The 20,580-nt window shown below is 46.6% G+C and overlaps 1 protein-coding gene across 1 annotated transcript; it reads left to right on the forward strand.

Annotated features, from left to right (window-relative positions):
• The first annotated feature begins 6,757 nt into the window (after positions 1 to 6,757).
• On the forward strand, positions 6,758 to 16,803 carry RASD2 (RASD family member 2). Its single transcript, XM_084617444.1, has 3 exons — positions 6,758 to 7,449; positions 12,496 to 12,775; positions 14,466 to 16,803. Exons 2-3 carry the CDS (start codon positions 12,505 to 12,507, stop codon positions 14,993 to 14,995), a joined length of 801 nt encoding a protein of 266 aa, XP_084473570.1. The 5' UTR covers positions 6,758 to 7,449; positions 12,496 to 12,504; the 3' UTR covers positions 14,996 to 16,803.
• Positions 16,804 to 20,580: the final 3,777 nt, after the last annotated feature.

The following is a 20,580-nucleotide window of genomic DNA, read 5'->3' on the forward strand; positions in this document are numbered from 1 at the left end:
AGTTTTGCTAGGGCCTCAACTTTGTCCACTTTGTACCTTTCTGTTCCCTACTAGATACCCCAGATATTTTGTTTCCCATTTCCTCACCAGGCACTTTTTTGGATTTGCTGTGGATGGCCTCCTATAGGGCTTGAAAGACACCTGCTAGGTTTTGGTGAGCCAGTCCCGACAATAGAACACCATATCATCAAGGTAGGCTGTAGCATAGCAATGATGGGGCTGAAACTCCTGGGCCATCAGCCTTTGAAAGGTAGCCGGGGCCCCATGCAATCCAAAGGCCATGCTAATGAATTGGAATAGACCCAGTGGGGTAGAAAAGGGAGTAAGAGGAATTTGCCAATAGCCCTTAATTTGATCTAATGCCATGATAAAGCAGGCTTGACCAAGGCGATACATTGACTTGGAGCATCAGATATGCATAATCTTTGACAGAAATCTACCCAAAATTGGGCAGTCCCAGCTTGCTTTGGTACCAAAACTACCGGACTACACCAGGGACCACTAGACTCCTTGATTAATCCCAATCTTAACATTTCCTGTTTTTCCTGAATTAACGGGTTTTATGCTGTCTGGGATGGGATGTGACTTCTGGAGGGGCTTGCCCCCCCCGGCTCTATACGATGCAGTGAATTACTAAGGAGGTTCATTCTGATAGTGGGGAGAACACTTCCATGTAAACTTTCAGGAGGTTTTTTGCCTTCTCTGCCCATCAGACAGTCTGTCCCCAAGTGGCACCTCTCCTATCCCTATTTCAGCTGGTGTAGGGAGCTGAGAATCCAGATCCTCTTCGCCCTCCTTCAGGCGGATGAAGAGACATTCCTGGATCTTCCAGGATTTTAACAGATTTATGTGATAAATCTACTTTTGTTTTCTCCAGTCAGGGTGATAGATTTCATAGTCTACTCATCCCACTCAATGGAGCACTTCATATTATCCCTGCCATTTGGCCAGGTGCTTGCTCTCTGAGCTGGGAAATATTTGGAATTTCCTGGCTCTAGACCCCTTATTTTATTGTTGCATCTGGGCCTGTTGGGTCTGCCTTTCCCTAGTTTGAATAACGTATTGGAGGTTATTGGTAGAGCAGGAGGGGTGAGCTTTCCAACACACCCTAACTATGTCTAACGCTCTGCTAGGCTGTCTCCCATAAAGGAGCTCCAAAGGGGAGAAGCCTCTGGAGGCCTGCAGTACCTCCCACACTGCAAACAAAATATAGAGAGGCAGTTGGTCCCAGTCTTTGGCTTCTGTTCCACAAATTTTAACATATCGTTAAGGGTCTTATTGGACCACTCTCCATGTCAATCTTTTTGAGGGTGGTAGACTGAGATCTGGAGTGGTTTTACTTTCAACAGTGGCCACGCTTGGAGCACCTGGGATGTGAAATTCATTCCCCGATTAGTGAGGATTTCCACAGGAAGATCAGCTGAGGAAAATGCTAGGGTGGAGGCAAAGGAATTTCATAAAGGAATTCAGGTGGCGTAGTCCACAAGTACCAAAATAAACTTGTGACCTCAGACACTCTCCTCCAGAGGGCCTAGTAATCGATCCCTACCCATTCAAAGGGGTTTGCAATGTTGGGTAGGGAGTTAAGGGGCCCAGCCCTGATTTGTTGGGGTCACTTTTTGGTAATTGGGACACAATACACAGAAATCGCCTACTTCTTTATGTATCCCTAGCCAAAAGAATAGCGCCAATAGAAACACTCTTTTTTGGGTTTTCACCTTACCTAGGTGTCCTGCCATGGGGAGTGTATGAGCTAGTCATAGGAGTTCATGAGGCAAGAAGTTTGGGGATGTGTCTCTACTCAGTACAGGATCTCCTCCTGTAATTCAGAGGGGGGGAACTGGTGAGATGCATCTTCAGAGACGGCCACCCCATTGATGGCAGCAAACTGGTTGAAATATTCCCAGAGCATCTGGTCATAGTGTTGACCCACCACCACATCAAAGGTGTCACTTAGGGTGTTATAGTAGAGGATGGGATGGGCTCTGTGGTATCCATGGATAGGGGATATCCCAACAATCAGTAGGCTGTCCCCTCACCTGGGTCTGCTTTTTAGGAAGATTCTTCTCACAGCTCCATCGAATCACCTCTGGCTTGTCCTCCCTTCTGAGACTTCTTGGGCTGTCTTTGCAAACCTTGGGATCATCGTGGGATTTCAAAGAAGTCAGATTGAGCAATGGGAAACAGATCCCAGATATCCTCAGTGGGGTTCTTTTCTTGCCTCTCTAAAGTGTCTGGCTGCAGGGACTTGATTCTTCTCCCGGGAGAGTTGAAAGAGGTTTCCAGCCATAACCCAGGATCATGGGCCAATGTAGGCAATCTGCCACTCCTACCTGGAGGCGCCATATTTGACCTGCAAAACAACAGAGGCTGTTAGGTATGCATGGATTTCCCCATGAATGCAAGAAATCTGAGTAGGTCTGGAACTCTGGAACCAGTGATGGAACCAGGTCTTACTGAAATAGCATTTGCCCACACCCTGAGTTTATTAATTCCTCCATCATGTTTGGCCCTGTCTTTATTGGGACCACAAGGGGCCTCGCGCTCAATTCTATGGATTGGCTTGGAGTCTCCCTGGCTTGGACAAAGAGGCATCCTAAATAGTCACATTCCATCATAGGGCATTCTGGTCAGATGTGCCCATGTTGCCCACAGCGGTAACATACCACAGGCCCTTTGAGGGGGGGAGTAGTGGCCCATGGGAAGTCTGGAACTTTGAGACCCTTGCTGTGAGTGTGGGAGACCTGATAGCGGTAAAGTTTCGATTGGGGGGGGTAGGTCATAGTCTCTTGCTGCCTTTCTAAGTGAGACCAGCTGACTGAGAGGCTGTCCTTCCCACACCTCGGTAATTCAGCCGCCAAGAACCTCTCCATTGTCTCAACAGCCTCTGCAGTGCATCCAGGCTGAAAATGTTGAACCCAGGTGTGTACCACCTTAGAGAGAATGTTGTCCATGAGCTCCACTACCATCTTGGGCTCTAGGTTTAGCCATTGGGTAGTCAACTCCAGGAGCCATTGAGCTACTGCCCAAGGGTGCGCCCTTTAGGGAATGGCTCCAACCAAAATTTCTTTCAATAAGCTTCTATAGAGAGACAGAGGAGGTCCAGGATGACTCCCCTTTGCATTGCATAGGATTGTGCCTCATCCACACGCAGGGCCTGATAAGCTGCTTGGGCCTCTCCAATGAGGTATGGGGCCAGATGTGCCACCCAGGAACTCCTCTGCCAGCCCACTGTAGTAGCAACACATTCAGAGGTGGTCAGGTAGGCCTCAGGGTTGTCACTGCTGCCCATTTTGGTCAAAGTAAGACTGGGTGAAACTCCAGAGCTGGCTTCCCTCTGTGGCTGTTCCTTTCTCCCGCCAGCCATCGTGAGAGCAAGCGAGGCCATTTCTATCTAAGAGCTGTCTGTTCTGCTCATGGTCAGCCAGTTGGCCTTCTTGCAGGTGCTGTTGGGAACCAAGGAGAGCCTCCTGGAACTGACCGATCCTTTTATTCTCCACATGCTTTTGATTCATCATTAGTCAGAGTATCTACTCCATTGATGGAAAGGGCTCAGATTGAAAGGTCCCTGTTCAGGAGCCATATAAGAAGGACTAGGCCTACCTTGTAGCACCCTCTTCCAGCTGGACCCAGGCTGGTGCCTGCAGAGCTAGCTCCCTCCCTGGGGGAATCCTGCATGGGGCCTCTCACAGAATCCAGACAGAGTAGTTTCCACTCCCACTAACTGCTGTGGGTTTTATTTCAAGCCTTCTTAATGAAAACAAGATCAAAGTTTCACAGTCTTTCCCCACAAAGCCTGTAAAGATTAAGTCCCTTCCCCAACCCCCAAGTCTGTCCCTCACTCTATGATATCACCAACCAAAAGTTCCTGGGTCTTACCTCAGAGCCCTTTGTGCTAACAGGACTTTCCCCAGTCTCCCCTCTGTTTCTTGGAGCTGCACATCCTAACCTCTGACAAGTATCGGTGCCCACTCTCCCATTTCCTACTCCTCCTTTTATGAGGCTCAGCCAATTAAGTTGCCATCTTTTTCCCAGGTGTAGTGGTTGGGACTAATTAGACAGCCAGCCAACTGCAGGCTAGGGTTGCCAGGCATCCGGTTTTTGACTGGAACACCTGGTCGAAAAGGGACCCTGACAGCTCCGGTCAACATTGCTGACTGGGCTGTTAAAAGTCCGGTCGGTGGTGCAGCGGGGCTAAGGCAGGCTCCCTGCCTGCCCTGGCTCTGCATGGCTCCCGGAAGCAGTTGGTAAGTCCCTCTGTGGCCTCTAGGTACCAGTGCAGCCAAGGAGGTTCCGCATGCTGCCCCTTCTCCAAGTGCTGGCTCCACAGATCCCATTGGGCAGGAACCGCAGCCAATGGGAGCTGCGGGGGTGGTGCCTGCGGGTGAGGGCAGAGCACAGAGCCACCTGTCCATGACTCCACCTAGGAGCCGCAGGGACGTGCCGAGTTAAGTGCCACCCAGAGCCTGCACCTCCCCCCACACCCTGCCCCAGCCCTGAGTCCCCTCCTGGACCCAAACTCCTTCCCAGAGCCTGCACCCCCTCCAGCACCCCAATCCCCAGTCCTGAGCCCCTTCTCCCACTCTGAACCCCTCGGCCCCAGCCTGGAGCCCCCTCCTACACCCCAAACCCCTCACCCCCACTCCCAGCTGGAGCCCTTACTCCCCCGCCTGGTGAAAGTGAGTGAGGGTGGGGGAGAGCAAGTGAAGGAGGGACGGGGGATGGAGTGAGCAGGGGCAGGGCCTCAGAGAAGTGGCGGGGCAGGGGACAGGGAAAGGGTGTTCAGTTTTCCGCAATCAGAAAGTTGGCAACCCTACTCTCACCCCAGACGAGGAGGTTAGGCAGGGAGCTAACCTGATGCACTGATTTATCCCCCATTATTGTAGGGTACCATCATTGCCTAGGGAGGTTGTGGAATCTCCATCACTGGAGATTAAGAGCAGGTTAGACAAACACCTGTCGGGAATGGTCTAGAAAATACGTAGTCCTGCCATGAGTTCAGGGGCCTGGATTGATGACCTCTCACGGTCCCTTCCAGTCCTAGGAGTCTATGATTCTATCATACAGGAGTTACGAGGGATGGCTGAGAACCCAAGCCCCAGGGCTGGAGCCCGAAAACTTGACACAGTGCAGCTACATTACTCCTGGAGGAATTCTGTGCCACTGCATGTACACAGCATTTATGTTCCCTGCAGAATTCTTTGCTTCCCTGCAGAAAAATGGGAAGCAAAGGGAAGCCACAAGAAAGGTCATGTGACCCTCCCCAGCAGTATGTTTCAGGTGCCCAGGGCAGCCGGCAGAGAGCGGGGAGGGCAGGAGGCAGGACTGGGGAAGACCCGGCTAGTGGCTCCTACCCTGCACTGGGTTCAGCTGCTAGTCCCGGCTGGGCTGGGGAGGATGGGATTTCCTCTTTCCCTGCACAGCATCCGGGGCCAGGCCAGACCCACCCCCAGATTTCTCCATCTGGATCCCCCACTGAGCCCACCCTCAGACTCCCTCCCACTGCTGAGCCTCAACCACCTTCACCTGGACCCCCCTGCAGAGTCCCATTACCATTGCACCCAGAACCCCTCAATAAGCCCCTGTGCATCCAGATTCCCCCCCCACACACACACCAGGATCCACTGCTGAGCCACCTGCACCCAGATTGTCCCGCACAGAACCCTCTCAGCCCACACCTGGATCCCCCCACATTAAGCCCCTGCACACTTGGATCCTCCCTTGCTGAGTCTGCCTGCCCACACAGAGGGGCAGGGCCCTGGGGTGTTTCTGGGGCAGGCCACGTCCTTGTGCTGTGTCAGGGTTGGGTGCAGCCTCACTGCTGAGTACGTGTCCCAGGGGGGAACTGCACAGTGATGGCCCACCTCTGTGCAGCCAATGGCCAGTGCTCCCCAATGCCATGCTGGAGCCTCCACATTTCTATGATAAATAAAATTTGCAGAATTTTAAAATATTGTGCACAGAATTTTAATTTTTTGGCACAATTTTTAAAATTTTTTGGCACAGAATGCCATCAGGAATACCACATGCACATTCAGCAGTGGGTGGGTATGACCAGCAGTCCTCTTCCTAGGAAGCGATTAATCATTTGTAGAGCTAAGGGGTGTGGCTAAGGAGGGAGGTGGTTACAAATCAGGGCTGCCAGCAGCAGTAATGCCGATATGCAGTCTATGGAGAAAGTGGTCTTGTTGCAGCAAGAAGAGGTCAGGAATCCAAACATGAGAAAGCAGGCGGGACCACAGCTTTTAGAGGGGAAATTAGCACTGTCTCTGGGTTGATCCAGAGCAAAATGAAGTTGCAAGCCACTTAACATTTGTAGCCTGATTTGTAGTTCTAGATCAAAACCAACGAGCGTTCCTAACAACTGCAAAGTGTCTTGGGGCAGGGGATGCTATATCTCAAAAGAATCATAGAAATTAGGAACAGAAAATCCCTATTTGGTTAACCGCTCAGTCCATCTCTGTTTAGCAGGAAACATTGGAAGGGGAAAATAGTGCTTTTAAAAAGTTCATGAGTTTTCAGAGCATAAAATATAATAGGAGTAAAAAGGATCTCTCACACACGATCACAGATATACACACAGGTCTCTTGTGGAAAGAAAAAGAATTTGCAATCTGGAATGTGAAAGAATTTTGTGTTTAAAAAAAAAAGCCCTTCAATAAACATAAGATCCCACCCCCTTGGCAACTCTTCTTCCACTGTCTCTGACTTAAAGGGAGGAGTGAGCCAATTATCGGTGAGTTCTGCAGAAGGAAAACCTGCAACTTACTAGCTGCTGGGGGAGAGAGACAGTGAGAGAGGCAGGGAGGAAGAATCAATAGACAAATTCTAAAATGTAAAGAAAAAGCAAAGCATTTTAAAACAAATCTCAGATGAGGTGGGGAAGTCTATTTTATCTGCCAGGATTTTTTGCAGTGCAAGAGTGAGGGTGTACTTTCAAACCTGCTATAATAAGAAACTCCCAGGCCCCCCTCTTAACCCCTAATTTGCTTCCCCCTCTTTATTTCACAGGGTCTACATAAAAGCACTGTGGGTCAGCTGAATGCACACACTAGCCTTGACAGCTAGGTGTCGCACCAGAGGCCACTTCCATGCAAATGAGTCTACGAATTACAAGTTGCAAGACAAGAAAGTGTGTGGGAGACCTCGTGAACTGAGACTACCAGGAGAAGAGCAAACCTCTTCAGAGGGCAAAAACTACTTCTGGTACACAGAGCCTACTTTGGATCATGTCAATCTTCTGACCCAATAAAGATCACCCATGGGGAACCAGCCCCTGGAGCGCTCTGGTCTTTCCCAGTCCAGCTAAGGTCCAAAGTGGTGGAGAAGAGCCCAGCTCAGTGACTTGGGATCCAGAAAGGAGCAGCAGGAGCAGCAGCCTCTGAAAGCCATCAAGACAGCTTCATCCACGGCACTAAGATTCAGGACTTCTCCTCCAAACAAAGAAAGGTAAGGGAGAGGCACTGAACTTGAAATTAAAGCAATAGAAAGGAAGAAAAACACCCTGCAGAAATAATATCAGTGTGCATGAAAATGAAAGGTACTCCAGGATTTTCTAATCAATGACAGGTCTGTAATGCACAGTTTGGTTTGCTTCTGCCTATGTCTCTTTTAGCCAGATGCAATAAATCATTTAGGATTAGTATAGAGAGAGAGATACTGTAACTGGTGACTGTAAACAGTGGCATCTCAGAATGTTTTTATGTATGGTCAGTGGTAGGGAGCATACTGCATGCAGTAATACTCAGCATTTGGGTATTGAAAGCTAACATGTAAAAGCTCCAGGCAGCAGGTTTTTTATCTTCATTATGTTTTTCTGTAACTGGTGCATAGGATCAGACTTTTCACCACCTCACTGGAATTTTGGCATAATCTGTTTAGTGCACGCGTGGATTTGCAAAGGCAGATGCATTATAATGTAGTCTTAAATTTGCAAAAACAGCATTGTCTAATGATTAGAGCAAGGGGCTGGAGTCAGGAGACTTTGGTTTTAATGCTTACCTTGTCACTGGCTCATGGTGTGACCTTAGACCAGTCGCTTTCTCTCTCTGTGCCCTGGTTTCACAGAGATAGGGATAGTTTTAAATTTACCTACCTTTTGTGAAACAGTTTAAAATCATTGGACAGAAGGTGCTCTAAAATTGCAAAATAGTATAAATCAGGTGTTTTGTTACCCTCAGGTCAGTGCAGGAAGTTAAAGACAGAGCAGGGAACAAATCTATTTTTAAACCTTTAATAAACTTGAAGGAAGAGTCATAGATTCAAACCAGCTTGTGGTGTGTGTTTGTCCTCTTCTGATTGATTTTTACTTTATTTAGTAAATAACCATGTGGTCTCTTTCTGTTTCCTCCTTACTACCTTTAATCTTTCCGGTGTATGGCTCCCTGTACCCCGCAAGGGGCTTGAACTTGGTCTCTTTCTCTGAGTAAGAGAGGAGAAAGATTTGAGTCAGAGAGAAGCTGTGATGATTTGAAGAGCGTGAAAGACAAATGAAGGTTCCAGGTTATGCCGCACCCTGCAAGTCAGGTGCACAGGGGAGGCAATGAAATGAATAACAGCTACAGGAATTAGAAGTGCTGAAAGGATCTATTTACTGTGCACTAGACCAAAGGCAGGCTGCAGAGCATGGGAGCTCCCTTAAAGGAATAATCTGACAAACAGAACCTCTCAAGGGCACCATAAGGTGACATTTTAAATGAATATTGGGTGTGATGTGGGAGATCTGTTTCCAGTTGTCACTTCCCCTAACCTTGCACAATAAGGGTTTGCCCTGCTCAGGTTGGCAGGCAGTGTAGCCTAGTGACTGGAATTTGGGGCACTCTGAGAGCCAGGAGACTTGGGTTCTGTTCCCCACTTTGCTACTGACTTGTCTGACCACTTCCCCTAACCATGCACAATAAGGGTTTGCCCTGCTCAGGTTGGCAGGCAGTGTAGCCTAGTGACTGGAATTTGGGGCACTCTGAGAGCCAGGAGACTTGGGTTCTGTTCCCCACTTTGCTACTGACTTGTCTGACCTTGGTCAAGTCACTGAGCCGCTCTGTGCCTCATTCTCTCCCTCTCGGTAAAATGGGGATGATAGTACTTTTCTCTCAGGAGTACACTGAAGGAAAAATTAACAAAAAGTGCTTTGAAGTCTCTGGATTGAAGGTGCTGTGGAGATGCAAAAGGGGTATTGATTTATTGTATTTTTCATGGCCAGTGCGTCTTTGAGAGGAAGGAGAAAAGTTGGAGCTGCCCCAGCCTGTGTGTATGGGAATTAGAGAAGACCCGTATGTTTTAGGATTGCTCCCAACTGTGCACTCTCCCATGCTTCATCAAGCTTGTTAATTGGCCCAAGCCATAAGGCTCCTACCAGTTCCCAAGAGAGACTGTTCTGCAGATTCTCTGCCCCGATTGTTAGGATGAATATGAGAGAAAAATTCCTAAAAGTCCTGTGCTAGGCAGGATGGACAGAAAGTGGATTATTTTTATTTTCAGTGGAAGAATGTGTGCTGTCCCCTTTTGGAAGAGAATGGACAGAGAGTTGTAGGTGGCTTGTTATCAATAAAGTGATGTGACAAATCCAGAGCAGTGTGAAAAGCCTGCACGTGTAAAACGAAACTGACAACGTGTGTATGCTCCCAACCAGACCCAAAACTAAAATCATACTCTTCTGCCCCAATTCAGTTGTTTGCTTCTTGTTCTCAGCATGTTCTGAAGGATTCAGGGTTTATAGGGTTTATATAGGGCCAGTATGAACTTGGGGCCAGCTTTGCAGATGTACATCATGCACAACTGGGGCCAGATATTCCAGTGCTCAGATCCCAACAAAGAGCTTTGCTGAAAATCTGGCCCTATGTTCTATCACTTCCTTCAGTGCTCAGCTGAGGAGCGTCTGTTTCATCCCCAACCCCATAGAACCCCTGTGGTGGGCCATCTCTCAGAGCCACTTTATATTATGATCCATTAGATTTGGATAGCCCCAGACTTTGACCACTTTAAAGCTGTTAGCCCAAATGAGTATTTCCTCCACGCACTCAAATATAGAAGAGATGATGCACACGTGCAGCTTGGCATGTCTGTATGATAGATGCAGAATTCTCCTCCCACCCATTGAAATGAGACACTCTCCTGCTTGCTTTCTTGATGGGGCTATATATCTGTGATTTGCTGCTAGTTCACGCAGTTGCCTTTTGGCCAGTATTTATTTATTTATTAGTTTATATTACGGTAGCACCCCAAGGCTGCAGTGAGGATCAGGACCCTGTCATTCTGGGCACTGTACCAAACACATCAGATAACACCGATAGAGTTCCGTATTTGAAGAATGCTACCGTATTCTAACAGTATTCACCCTGTAGCAGCACAGCTGCAAGACACTGGGCCAGATCCTCAGGTGGTGTAAATCAGCATCACTCCACTGAAGTCAGTGCAATGACACCAGTGTACAACAGCTGAGGATTTGGCCCTATGTACAGCATCAGACCATTATGGCAGGATAATGTCAATCTTTTTTATAAGGATTGTCTGGCAAAACTGATTCTCCTTTTTAAAATACCCCACCTTACTAAACAAAGCTCAGAGAGCACGGGAGGCGGGAGGGGGGACTTCTGCCTAATCCCAAAACAGATCAGTCCCCATCCATTTGGTGCACAGACCCTAGAACCTGCACATCCTAGTGTACAAAGGAGAGTACAAGGGCCAGCGAACACCACTGGATGTCAGTGTTTCTGAGGAAAATTGGTGACTTTGCACTGAGAAGGTACAACCTGTTCCAAATTAGACACAGTCCAAACATAGGGCCGGATCTTGCCAGCCTAGCCTGGCACAGCGCTCACATCGACAGAATTGGACCCATGCTACATGTGCACAATATTACATCCTGATTTTACTGCCTGATTGTAATTTAGGCTGTAATCCCCTTTGAGTGTAATTTAGATTATAATTTGCCTTTGGGGCAAGCACTGCATTTTCTTTTCTGCTCCTTACAGAGCTGAGAATGCTGTCAATGCTCAGTAAATAACCATAACGATGAGTAGTAATGTTCTGCTAGTGCCTTAAGCCACAGCACAAAGCCAGTAGGGATACTGGCTTGGACTTCTTACAGGCTTCTTTATTTACAAAGAATATTTCGTTACTTCTGCTTGGTACTTAACACATGTAAAACATTTTCAGTGATTTTCTTGGCATAAATACCAGATACATAAAGGTTTGGGAGATGAAATTCACATGGGGAAAGGATAGTCATCCAGATCTGTACCCAGAAATAATCTCTCAGTGTATATATAAATACTCAAAACCTATCATTCAGTAAACAACACCTACATTTAATAAACAGCACAATGGGAACTTGATATTTCTTTCATACGCTCCTAGTAACCAAAATAAACTGTCCAAATGTGTCTGCTATGCTATGACAGCTAGTTTTCCACAGTGTGCCTGTATTTTTCTTTTCTGTGCACAACATATTTGATCTGAAAGATAAAAAATGTCTGTGAAATCCATGTTTTTCTATCAAGATTTCCTGTATCTTTCTGCTGTGTCAAAATGTAATCTCCGGGGTCTGTAGACTCACTTTAGTATTCACCTTGCCCTTTGGTTATATCAGAAAGCTGCCCTCTTCCCCCACAGTCCCTCATTTATCTCAATACAGCCAAGGACTGCCAGAACCGAGGACTAACATGTGAATGTAAAGAGTGACACATCCATGAAAAACAAAACTAGCATTTCTGCAGCTCCATCCACTACCAGCCATCTTGCTGCAAAGCAGCAGTATTTGAGATGCTAACAGTTTGGGGGTGAGGAGCTCTGGCCTAAGAGATTTGTTGGATAAAAATCTGGTGTCAGAATTTGAAAAAGAACATTTGGGGCCCAAGTCTTTGAAGCTAGTGTCTGATGATGCAATTCTGTGCCTGCAATTACCTGTACCAGCACTTTAGGTCACTTGGACTCTAAGTATCTGATTGATCCTAGAAAGCAGGTACTGTGAGCAGCTCCCATTTAGATACCTAAAGGGAGTGGCTAGATCTTAATGGGAGCTGCTCAGTGCTTCTGGAAACCCGGCTGCTTCATTGAGGTGTCTAAACGAGAACTGAGCTCTTTTGAAAATCAGGCCCCAAATTTCTAAGTGGCTTAAACTGTGGGTATGAAACTGGAGTCATGGCTAGAGCCAAGCTGATAAATTAGCCCTCAATGTTTAAATAAAATGGCAAATTGTAGTTCAAAACTTTATGTTCAAATATAAATTTCTTCATTTTGATGTGACTTAGAAAAGAAAATTCTCCTTAAATCAGGCTAAAAAATGAGACCGTTTCCCTCATGTAATTTCCTTATCAAGATTTCCTATATCTGCTAAGCAGACTTGCTAACCAGAACCAAATGCTGTATCTTACATCATGTAGCAATCCACAGTGATCTTTGAGTTAGCTGTAAGAAAACACAGAGGTCTCTCCACTACAGCCTCACTCTTCTTTCCTTTCTCTCCACCCCTGCCTGCTTTTATTTTGACCCTTTCAGCACCAAGCAATGATGAAGACTGTGTCCAGTGGGAACTGCACCCTGAGCGTGCCAGCCAAGAACTCCTACCGCATGGTGGTGCTGGGAGCCTCCAGAGTGGGCAAGAGCGCCATCGTCTCACGCTTTCTCACTGGCCGCTTTGAGGACCAGTACACTCCCACCATTGAGGATTTTCATCGCAAGGTCTACAACATCCGGGGAGACATGTACCAGCTGGACATCCTGGACACATCTGGGAATCACCCTTTCCCCGCAATGAGGAGGCTTTCTATATTGACAGGTGAGAGGGGTGGGGTGTGAGACAGAAAAGGGTGTCCTACTGAGGGATGGTGGGTCAAGGATCCCAACTGTGGATCTCTGCTTGACAATAATAACCAGGACACCATTCTTTCCTAACAAAGCACTAGTTATGGGAGATAGATAGAGGGAATGATGGGTAATGGGATGGAGCTTGTTATAAAGATGCATCTTTTCCCCAGTGACATTCCCTGACTGGAGCACTCCAGATGTCATCAGGGAGTACATCACTCACCCAGGAATCAACTTGGAGATGTTCAAAAATTTGAGTTGTTTTGCCTAATTTATTCTCCTCCCCTCACCCCCCGTGTATAATACGTATGACTTGTGTTTTTTAACTGCGGTGACAAGTGAATGGTAAAATCAAAATCTCACAGGTATAAAGAACACCAGGAGAAAGAGGAAGTTTGTCACCACCATGCACAAGCAATGTAATACAAATGTAAAATATACATGGAGGGATTTAAAAATGACTTGACAAGGTTTTGAAAAAAAATTTTAAACTGGTTTCCTGCTTTTGGACAATTAAAAATTCCAGTGGAATGCATCTCCCTAAAGTCACTCCCTCCACTCTTACTATTTCTGCCTTCTCCTGTAGTCACCCAGAATGAAGTAAACCACATATTAGAAGAATGGTGGCCTCATATGGAAAGTGTTGATAAGCTAGGAGTTCCTGTTTTCAGTGGGTGCTGCTGTGCGTACATCACTTCTGAAAATTAGACTGTGGGTGTGTACATGGCTGAATATACAGCCATAGTTTATAGCCCACCTGGGTTAAGTCCTACTTGCCCTACTATCCAGTGAGACCCCAAGTCTATATTAGGTAGCGTTTGATACCAGGATCTGCATCCTACATGATGCAGATGCCAAACTCCAGGATGTGAGTGGGGGTAAGCTTGGGTCCATGAAAGATCTCTTTCTCAGTTCCATGTAAACTGCACTTAACAGGCTGTTAGTTTGCTTTATCTTATATTTGTACAAGAAAGATTCTCCCAGCATTGTAAGTAGATTGTGCAAATTGTCATTTGCACTTCCTTTTGTACTCTGTTTCTCTTGAGCCAGTGAAATTGTAGCAGAGCACTGGATTCTTGGAAGCTCAAACTCATTTCTCAGATGCTCTGAACAGACTGGCTTGTGGGTCTTGTGGTCAAGTGCTGCTCCTGTTCTTGTATATTGAAAGGGTCGAGGTATCATAGCTACTGTTTTCTGCTCTTAGGAGTTGCTAAACGGGTGGTGTTTTTCAGGAGAAATGATTGGGGGGTGGGGGGGAGGAGTGAGTGACCCAGAAGAATTAAGTCAGAAGATTGTTGAAAACACATGGTGCAAATAGGCCACATCAATAAGTCAAATGCAGTCTAGGATAAGACAACAGGATATGACTGAGGAAATACTTTGACCATAAGACGTTTCTACAGCTGTGGGAACAAGGGAGAAGGTAAATCAGAAGGTGACCAGGAACACTCCTTAGAGAGTGTATAGGATCGAAGGAGAAACAAGCAAAGAGGAAGAATGATGGGTGTGTAGGGGGAACGAAATCTATTGTTTTAAATAGAGAGAGTCAAGATAGGTGAGGTAATATCTTTTATTGGACCAACTTCTTTGGTGGAAGGGAAGTAGACTGCTCTGAGATGGATTCTAATAAACAAATCCTCTGGCTTTCTTTTTAATTACAGGGGATGTTTTCATCCTAGTGTTCAGTTTGGATAACAGAGACTCCTTTGATGAGGTCAAGAGGATCCAAAAGCAGATCCTTGAAGTCAAATCCTGCCTGAAGAACAAGACCAAGGAGACAGCTGACCTCCCCATGGTGATTTGTGGCAACAAAAATGATCATAGTGAAATCTACCGCAAGGTGCGCTCGGAGGAAGCAGAGAAGCTTGTCTCCAGCGATGAGAACTGTGCCTACTTCGAAATCTCAGCCAAGAAGAACACGAATGTGGATGAGATGTTCTATGTCCTTTTCAGCATGGCCAAGCTACCTCACGAGATGAGCCCTGCCCTTCACAGGAAAATCTCTGTCCAGTATGGTGACGCCTTCCACCAAAAATCCTTCAGGATGCGCCGGGTCAAGGAGATGGATGCCTATGGCATGGTCTCCCCCTTCGCTCGCCGACCCAGCGTAAACAGTGACCTGAAATACATCAAATCCAAAGTTCTCAGGGAAGGCCAGGCAAGGGAGAGGGAGAAATGCACTATCCAGTGAAGGGGTATCCATCATTCTGAGTGAAATCATTGTGTTGGTGCAGTGCCTTAAAGTAAAAGGTTTGAGAACAGGTTCATAGCACCCACCTGATGGAGGATGCCCACCATGGCCGTAAGCTTGGCTCTTCCTCAGACCTCCACAGCATCGCTAATGTAAATAGTAAACTTCCAAGCCACCTTATAAACAGTTGAGGAAATCCGAGGTCTGAAAGGTGACTAGCTTCTTCATTTCTTAATTAAGTTTCTTTTTGTTCTTCTCCTGTCTGAAGAACTTGGACTTGTAAAGAAGGATTTGCTTCATGCCTACCCAGGGAATAGGTCAGCAACACAGAGAAGGCATTGGATATATGTAAATAACGAGTAACCCATCATTCAGCCTCTGCTGAGAAAAACAAATGTGTGTCTTTTTTCAAGCACACTTTAAAAATGCTCCAGTTTCCCCATCTTCATCCAACGGATAATGGTATTAACCCAGGCTCCCAGGACTGAGGGTGGACTTGATACATAGGAATGCAATTCTGACTGGCCAGGTAGATGAGCTCTGGTTTGCTGTATCTTAGAAAGTCTGGGAGCGATGAAATTTTGCTGTACAGGTGGCAATTTCTAACAGCCATTGACGTAAATGTCACTTTTGTATTATAGCTTTAATCTTGTTTTTGTTTTGTTTTTTCAAGTGAAACCAGATGGCAATTGTGTATTTGAAATGAAAACTGTGTCTGTGTTCTAGACTTGCCAAGTATTTTCAGTTTTAAGGTTACATAATATGTACAGTAATTGAAAGTGAAATTGTTGTACTGTAAAGCCAACACATCTGACTGCTAGCTCTCCTCATGTGTGATTGCTTCTCAAAACAAACACAAATCTGTTACAGGTACTCACTCACTCTGCCCCACCTCTCTATCAGAGCAATGGTTCCTTCCTCGTGTCTTTGACAAGAGCTGGACCTGATTTGAATTTTGGCTTGAACCATTATAGAAAGAGGTTTGGACCTTCCTCTGAAATTCAAGGGTGACAGGACGTGGGGAGTTGATTTGGAACCAACTCTGCTTGGAACCATCCCTTCATTCCAGAGTTCTCCTTGTTACTGGTGGGGTTTGCCCCTGAACAGAGGATGGGCATAGGTAGCACCACTAAAGTCCCTGACAGCACAGTCCTTGTGCTAGCTCTCTGCACAGTGTGAATTTTGCCACTGTGATTAATTTGGAGTTGAGTCACTCTTTCCCATTCCTCCCTTGCCCTGGTCCCTGGCTGCTCTCTCCCTGTCTTTTCTATTTCAGCATCTCTTGTTTGGTGTGCTGGGGCCCCTGTGTGCACTCAGAAAGCCAGATGTATTCCCTTTGATATGAGCATGCCACTCCCATTGACTTAAATGGGAGAAACGCATACATAGCTGTGGGTAGAATCTAGTTCTAAAACTGTAAGTAACAACAGTGCATATATTCTTCCCATGAGTGTGTGGTTTTTATATATACACCTCATACCAGCCCTGGCATATTCCAGCCCGCCCCATCCCTCACATACTGCCCCTGTATGTATTCATCTCGCTGTGTCCTGGCTGGAGCTGTGGGCTGAATGGTAGTTCATTCTGTAACTTGACAGGTGACAAAAAATGACAGATATTTGCTAGAAATAGCCTCTGAGAGACCCAATCCTGTCTCCACTTGTCCGTCATTCCATCCTCTCCTTGTATTCACAGGTAAAACGCACAAGTGTTTGATTCCTGGTGCCATGGCAACACCCTATATTCTCAAGTCTCTCTCACTCTTTATAAATATGTATACTGTTTATGATTAAACCTGATTGATTTATTAGCAGTGTCCTGCCTGATTTTGCTTTTAGCAGGAGTAATTAGGAAGGCAGTAGGGTTTTTATGTAAGGTGTCAGGTGATTTTTGAACAGGGGGCTTCAGCTGAAGTCTTAGAAAAGGATTCTCTTTTCCTGACGGGAGCATACATTTAAAGGGATTTTCATAGCCCTTTCAGACTTCATTGACCTGCTTGGAACAGAACATTTTATTTTCTCCAGAAGGCTCCCGCTACATACATACATCCCTGACAGAGCTCTGAGGATGCCATAATTTTTGGCAGCTCCTGAGAAGGGGTTGGGTTGTTTGGGTCACAGGCCGTGGTGCTATGCTACAAGCACAAATGAAAGGGGGCCCGTATCTCCTCCAGAGCACAGGCAGCTAGCTATGCTCCCCACATTGCTCACGGTGCAGGGAGCCAGCCGCTCTCTCCCTCCTCTCATGAACTGAAAACACTGTCCACCCCTTCTTGGATTAGATGCGAGCTCTGTGAAGGAAAATTGTCCTCTGACCCACCATTAGAACTGTGAAAATAACTGATTTTTTGTTTGTTTGGTTTGGTTCTCTGGCAGTTCTGAAAAATCAAAGAAAAAGGTAATCAGAATTTACAGCGTATTGAAAAAAAATTGGAAATTTCATTTCTGGTCAAATGAAACGTTTCACAACCTGAAACAAAATGTCAGGTTAATTTTATTTATTTATTTATTTATTTATTTATTCATGCGCGGGGGCGGGAGGAGGAACGTATTTTTAGCCTTTTGTTTTGTAAGCAGGGTCTGAATGTACTCTCCCCTGACAGCTAGCTCGGGAGAGGGAGAGACTTCAGGAGCAAACTGTATTTACATGAACACACCCCTCTGCGTAGGTATCTAGCAGACAGGAGTTGTGTAGCTCCAAATAATCAGCTTTGTCTGATGCTTGGTTACAAATCACTTTAGTATTGAATGCAGGGGTAGAGAAATGTTATCAATGTTATCTTCATTGTATGACTAAAGGGGAGCAGAACTGAACATTGTCCAATTGAGTGGCCATCCTCAGCTGAAAGGAACTTGCTAAGCCAGGGGCTCAAATGCCAGACCTCTGTGAAAGTCAGAGGGGTGGGGACAGGTGTTCCCAGCCGGAGGTGTGGACTCTTCCTAACGGTCCCTAATCTGGTTTAACCTGATCCTTCCCACTGTTAAAAGGTAGAGCTAAATAGACTTCATTAGGAGCCTTTTGTTATATTAAAGAGCTCAAATGAGAGCTGAAATCACTTGGGGGGCGCAATGTTTCTGTCCAGCCTGCTATCACTAAGAGACTGATGTGTAGAGGTCACAACAGAGAGGCAGGTGGTAGCAGAAGGTGACTGACAGCCAGCGAATGAGCGGCTGGTGAGGCAACAAGTGGCTGGCGAAGCAGCCAGACAGTGAGGAACTGCGGCTGGCGAAGCAGCCAGCCACAGCAAGTGCTCAGATGGTGAAGCAAGCCAGGTGCCTTCTTCCTCAGGTGGGAGGTGAACTCACACAGATGCGCCTCTGAACCCAGGGTCCTCGCTGATCAAGGACAACCACAGTGAGTGGGGTACGGTGAGGGAACAGAGAGGGACACAGTAAAGGACCTTTTGGGTGTCGAACTCAAGAACATGAGGTGGAAGGCACTGCCCCACGCACTCTGGGGTGGGCATCCTGCTCACAGTTTTATGTTTATGAATCCTGCTTGCAGCATTTTCCCTAATTAATGTCGGGTAACTTCTTTCATTAAATGTTTCTTTTCTACACTCAGGCTCTGTGCTTGCGAGAGGTGAAGTATCGCCTCTCAGAGGCGCCCAGGGTGTGTGTGTAATTTTCCCAGGTTACTGGATCGGGGCTCGAGCCAGTTCTGTGTTGTATTGTTGAAAAGGAACCCCTAGATAGCGAACCCGGCCCTGGTTGCTGATGGCTCCACCTGGCAGAAGGGTTACAGTTTTAACAGAAGCAAAAGGCATGAAGGGCTAGATTCATGGAGGAGGCGGTGTCCCCCTTTTAACAAGTAGCACAGTCATTAAGGCACTCACCTGGGATTGGGAACACTTGAAATCCAGAGCAGGGATTTGAAACAGGTTTTCCCCCCTTCTAGGTGAGTGTCCTAACCATCAGGTTTCAGAGTAACAGCCGTGTTAGTCTGTATTCGCAAAAAGAAAAGGAGTACTTGTGGCACCTTAGAGACTAACCAATTTATTTGAGCATGAGCTTTCGTGAGCTACAGCTCACTTATGCATCGGATGCATACCGTGGAAACTGCAGAAGACATTATTTCTGCAGTTTCCACGGTATGCATCCGATGAAGTGAGCTGTAGCTCACGAAAGCTCATGCTCAAATAAATTGGTTAGTCTCTAAGGTGCCACAAGTACTCCTTTTCTTCTAACCATCAGGCTATTGGCTAAAAGGAAGGCATGCACCACAGTCACTACCACCTGCTCTTCCTCAATTTTGTGACTAGTGCCGAAATCTCCTTGTGAATCTAGCCTGACAAATCAAAATGGTTTGTTTCAATAATTTCAAAGGCACGATCTACAGCTGTATTTAGGTTGGGGCCAGCTGCCCACGCTGGGCCTCTTGGCAGCTTTCGGGGTGGTTGAGTCTGTGCTGTTGCCTTGGCGTTCCAAGGAATGTTGCTGATGTGTGTGTGGAATTGCTCTCCATTGGTCTGAATCACACCTGGAAGGCAGGAGTCATTGGATGCTGATAAACAGTGAGTCCGATCACAGCTATTATGATTTCATATTTGTCCAGTGCCCATAGTGTGCAAGGCACTTTACAGACTAGTAAAAGGGGAGGGGGCTGTCCTGGGGGCGCATACAGCCTTAGATAAGGAGACATAATGTAGGGAAAGATGTCCAGATAGTAAGGGGCATGGGAGGAGGGTAAGGTGACAGCAGTCAGACATAGGTGAGAGGTTTTTCGCAAGAGTGGGTGGGTGAGATTCTCTGGCCTGCGTTGTGCAGAAGGTCAGACTAGATGATCATAATGGTCCCTTCTGACCTTAGTATCTATGAATCTATGTGACTGCTTTGGTAGGTTCTCCATGCTTGATGAAAGGCTACTAATGTTTGTTAGTTGCCAGTGTTGCTAGGCCAAAGTATGTGTGGGAGGTTTGTTTGGGGAGGTGTGGGAAAGATGCTGAGGGAGAGGTGGGTGTGAGAAGGGAGAAGTGAAAGGGCATGGATGGGATGAAGTCACACAAATTGATTCCGAGCTGGTTCTTGTAAAGAGCTGCAGGCCTGGGTTATTTCAAGACCTTGTCTGTGGGCCTCCTCTGGATGGGTATCTGACACTAGTTGCCACCTAGGAGCTCAGCCGTTACACCCACGGCCGGTCACTGATAGAGGTGTTGCTGAGGCATCTGCTGGGAACTGACACTTTTTTCCCTTTGGTATCCTCCTCAGTTTGTCCTTCTGCACCTATAAGAACCATCTGAAAGTGCTTCTTTTTGCTTTTTTCTTCAGTTTTAAGCTCTGTTAACCCTTGCATAGGCCCCACCCCTCCATCACTTTTCTGGGATTGGAATCATAGAATCATAGAATATCAGGGTTGGAAGGGACCCCAGAAGGTCATCTAGTCCAACCCCCTGCTCGAAGCAGGACCAATTCCCAGTTAAATCATCCCAGCCAGGGCTTTGTCAAGCCTGACCTTAAAAACCTCTAAGGAAGGAGATTCTACCACCTCCCTAGGTAACGCATTCCAGTGTTTCACCACCCTCTTAGTGAAAAAGTTTTTCCTAATATCCAATCTAAACCTCCCCCACCTCAACTTGAGACCATTAC

This window comes from Lepidochelys olivacea (assembly GCF_965140295.1).
Source record: "Lepidochelys olivacea isolate rLepOli2 genome assembly, chromosome: 1".
Classification (NCBI taxonomy): Eukaryota; Metazoa; Chordata; order Testudines; family Cheloniidae; genus Lepidochelys; species Lepidochelys olivacea.

Coding starts and splice junctions, on each gene's coding strand:
- RASD2 (XM_084617444.1), top strand. CDS start 12,505: ATGATGAAGACTGTGTCCAGTGGGAACTGCACCCTGAGCGTGCCAGCC. Junction 12,776..14,465: donor GAGGCTTTCTATATTGACAG/GTGAGAGGGGTG, acceptor TTTTAATTACAG/GGGATGTTTTCATCCTAGTG.